Source organism: Capsella rubella, unplaced genomic scaffold, assembly GCF_000375325.1.
Source record: "Capsella rubella cultivar Monte Gargano unplaced genomic scaffold, Caprub1_0 scaffold_5, whole genome shotgun sequence".
In the NCBI taxonomy this organism is placed as follows: Eukaryota; Viridiplantae; Streptophyta; class Magnoliopsida; order Brassicales; family Brassicaceae; genus Capsella; species Capsella rubella.
The window spans coordinates 4,138,173-4,142,252 of record NW_006238919.1 but is presented as its reverse complement, the minus strand read 5'-3'; the positions used below and the strand labels follow the sequence as shown (position 1 = coordinate 4,142,252).

The 4,080-nt window shown below is 31.0% G+C and overlaps 1 protein-coding gene across 1 annotated transcript; it reads right to left on the bottom strand.

Moving 5' to 3' along the window:
• Window positions 1-885: 885 nt before the first annotated feature.
• LOC111830471 lies at window positions 886-3,775 on the bottom strand. The gene is made up of 7 exons (XM_023782352.1): window positions 3,752-3,775; window positions 3,659-3,697; window positions 1,875-2,015; window positions 1,519-1,783; window positions 1,332-1,434; window positions 1,027-1,245; window positions 886-943 (listed from the first exon to the last, which is right to left on the bottom strand). Exons 1-7 carry the CDS (start codon window positions 3,773-3,775, stop codon window positions 895-897), a joined length of 840 nt encoding a protein of 279 aa, XP_023638120.1. The 3' UTR covers window positions 886-894.
• Window positions 3,776-4,080: the final 305 nt, after the last annotated feature.

The following is a 4,080-nucleotide window of genomic DNA, read 5'->3' as shown; positions in this document are numbered from 1 at the left end:
GTTAGTCTACATTATATAATTTTATGTAACAGGAGTCAAAATTTGAATCATAACATATATTTTTTACAATATAGATTAAAAATTGATGTTTACATAATCCATTATGTCTAATATAAATTTTGATTTTCATAACATCTTTATATTTAGATGATAATAGATATGGTCGACAAAAAATAAAAGATGATAATAGATATGAAATACCCACTTCAGTCGATTGACGAACCAAAATGATGAGTTATCATCTTCTGTATCGCAAAAGATGAGGCCAGTATGAGTTATCACATCAGATTGTCACAACCCTGAATCTCTCTACATAATCTGACAAAATATGAAAATGTAACGTAACCACATATCTAGATTCACCTTCTCGTTTGATGACTAATATATTTTTTTCTTTCCGTAACATTGATTAAAATTATAAAATATCAGATCATAATTTAGTTAAATAATTTTAGAATATAGAACAAAATAAGTCTTTAGATTTCATAACATAGTAAGCATAGACAGTTTGAAGAAGTTTTAAAACAACAACCACAAAACATCTAAATGGTAGATGCCTTCATGCCCTCATCTTCAACACTCCTTGCAACACTAAGTTTGATACACGAACAACATACGAACTACACGTATCGAAAAGAGGTTTTCTAATGATTATCCTGATTAAATATAAAACTGTAACGTAGCCACATATATAGATTCATTATTTAATTCTCATCTTCTCGGTTGATGACTGATATATTTTTGATGCGTGTTATTGTTTAAGATTATAAAAATAAAACGACATCATAATTTAGTTAAATATTTTGAAAATCTGAAGCAAAATAAGTCCTAAAATTAGACAACATAATAAGTCTTAACATTACAAGAAACTTGAAAACAACATCCACCACATATCTAGACAGTAGTTGCATTCATGCCTCCATTCTCAACATTCCTTGCAACCCTACGTTTGATTAAAAAGAAACAGACGAATATAGACATTAATTATAATTTTATATATGTACAATATGTTTATATCAAGCTTACATTTCTTCGATTTCTAGTGCCTCAAGTATGTTGGGGTCTGGAAAGACAGTAGAGACTGGTCCATGTGTACAGAGCCTGAGGTTTCTGGGGCCATCGAAAAATCGATCAACCTTCCACCAACCAAGTACAGCAACGACAACAACACCAGTATACTGACGATAGTTACGTTCGAAATCAAGTGCCTCACATTGCGTGGCCACACATTCCAAAAGTAGACCGCTTTAATCCAGAAATTTCCAAATCGAAAATCATTACATGAATACTGAAACCATATAATTGTGTTAAATATATATATAAGGTCTTACTCTCTGTCTTTCAATTTAAAAGTGAGACGAAGACCATCAATATTATGACGGTTACGGGAGACGTTCTCTAAGTCACCTACTTCGTGAATAGCACCAACAACACCTATTGTAAGAATAAATATCAAATGTTACTAAGAAAACTATATATATGCATGTTAACTTATGGATTGTCGGGAGAATAACTTACCAACCAAGACGGAAGTATCCACTTTATCAACCATAATATCAGAGAAAGAGACTAAGGAGCTAACCGGATTGGCAGGAATACCGAGTGCTGGTCTTAAAACAGTGCTTTCGAGGAAGACGGTTTTAAACTTGTGGTCAGTCGCTCTGATGAGTTCAGAGTTCAAAATAACACCAAAATTCATGATTGTCACCCAATCACCTTGTTCAAGAACAACATCGTAATAAGCAGAAAATTTCTTGCCAATTACCGCCTCTATCATCATCCCCTAAGTACATATTTTTAAACCTAAACAGATATACGGAAGTAATAAACATAGGGTTTCTAAAATTAAGTTATATCACAAATTATTAGCAAACATGTTCATTAGATAGGATTAGGCCCAATATCTTCTGGGCAGCAGGTAGTGGACGCCTGAAACAACGCACTACTTTCAGACGAACATACCAACCAGTAATGGTCGGATCGAGAGAAGCTAGATGATGAAAGCTTTTAAAGATCTTGATTAGAATAAGTTTTTAATGACTTATTATATATGAAAAGGGAGAGGCGTGAAGGAATGTAAAGAGACGAAACAATGTATAGAGACGACGTTCAGAGGCGTCGTTCGAGGTAATTTATTACGAATTTAAATTTATATAATATAATTTAGTCGGTAATTATTACTGTGTAGGTATGTAAATATGCATATTTTTGTCCGATTCGATTTGTAAATATTCCATATTCTAGGGATATTCTAGGGATATATATATAAGTTTTCATAAGTTTTCAAGTAGAGATAATTATACATTCATATTATCAGGTTCAATAATGTATTAATTCCATTTTTAGGGCTAACAGATTATTTATTTTTTGTTTATTGTATAAATTATCTTGTTAAATATAAACAGAACTAAATTATAATACACTTCTAGATAATTATCGTCTAAATATAAATACTTTGTCTATTACATATTTCCATAACATCATAAATTATCAAATTTCGATAATGTAAAAATTCCATAACATCAGAAAAAAGTTTTATCGTCTTGATATGTATTAATATTATAATTATGCAGGTTCAATAATGTATTAATTCCATTTTTAGGACTAACGTTTTTCTTTTGTTTTTTTTTATTGTATAAATTATCTTGTTTACATATAAACAGAATAATTAATAATAGACTTCTAGAAAATTATTTTGTAAATATAAATACTTTATCTATGACATATTTCCATAAAATCATTAATTATCAATTTTCGATAATGTGAATATTCTATAACATCGGAGAAAAGGTTTATCGTCTTAATATGAATTAATATAATATTAAATATTATTATTGCAATAAAGAGTTCTCTGTCATTGTTCCCGAGTTGCGTGCATGATGTTCCCGAAACCATCATGGCTAAAGCCATTAGAACGAATCATATCTTTGATAACATGATGACAATATGACTTCAGTTCCAAATTACCTATCTCCTGACCTATAAAGAAAATATAGATTAAGAACGATAACTGACAATTAGGTGGTATAGGGTGAAAGAAATAAATTTACCAACCAGTATTTCGACATTCAACTATTAATTGAATCCGTAAGTCCCTGCTTAGAAAAGTCCACGTTCTATCCCAAACTCGGGAACATATTTCCAAACAGGTGAAATATTTCATGTATAAGATGAACAAATTTCGGAGATCTTGGGGTTACGCAGTGACCAGATTGCGTGATGATATTGTAAATACATTCTTTAGTAGAGAGGACATTGGCTCGAGGAAATATGATTTTTCCATGCTCAAATGACTTGTTGATTGACACACCCTAACACCAACTGCGACAGAACGATATAATATACGTAATCAAATTTATTAGAAACAGTTATGTAAAGTAGAGATAAACATGGATATCAAATTTTATCAAGCACTCGGAGTATATATTAAAAATAACAAAATTTATTAAGCACTCGGAGTATATATTAAAAAAATCTAAATACTTAAATTCTTACCACATCATCAAATATTTTCAGCGCAAATTCCGCAGATCCTAAATATAACAACAAAAGTGGTAAGGATGATAATTTATAATGGGCATAGAAATTTAAAGAATATCAAGGGCGAAATTTGAAGTATATCAAGCTATTAAATAATATTTTTTACAAAAATATTTACCTTCTCAATATCGGGACCAGACAGCAACAAAGTACCATCCTGTAGTAGATAATAAGTTAATATGAATGACTATATGTAATTGAATTAATATACGTCAAGATTTAGTAACAACGACATTAGTTAAATTAAACCAAACTTCTCGTAGATATCCATCAAATATTCTGCATAAGAACCTCTTCTCACTTTAGCAGCAAGACAGGGATGGAGTTTAACTCAGATGGATGTCACTAATGCTTTCTTGCATAGTGATTTAGAGGAGGAGATCTATATGAGTCTTCCTCAAGGGTATACAACAGCTTCAGGAGATCTCCCATCTAATCCAGTCTGTAGACTTCACAAATCAATATATGGATTAAAGCAGGCTTCTAGGCAGTGGTACAAGTGTTTATCTAAAGCTTTGTTGGATGATGGCTATACTCAGT

Excerpts from the sequence above, each read along its gene's own strand:
- LOC111830471 (XM_023782352.1), bottom strand. The coding sequence starts at position 3,775 with ATGTCGTTGTTACTAAATCTTGAC. Across the intron at positions 1,784-1,874 it reads TAATCCTATCTAATGAACAT|GGGATGATGATAGAGGCGGT; the intron begins GTTTGCTAATAA and ends ATATGTACTTAG. Across the intron at positions 1,246-1,331 it reads TTTAAATTGAAAGACAGAGA|CGGTCTACTTTTGGAATGTG; the intron begins GTAAGACCTTAT and ends TCTGGATTAAAG.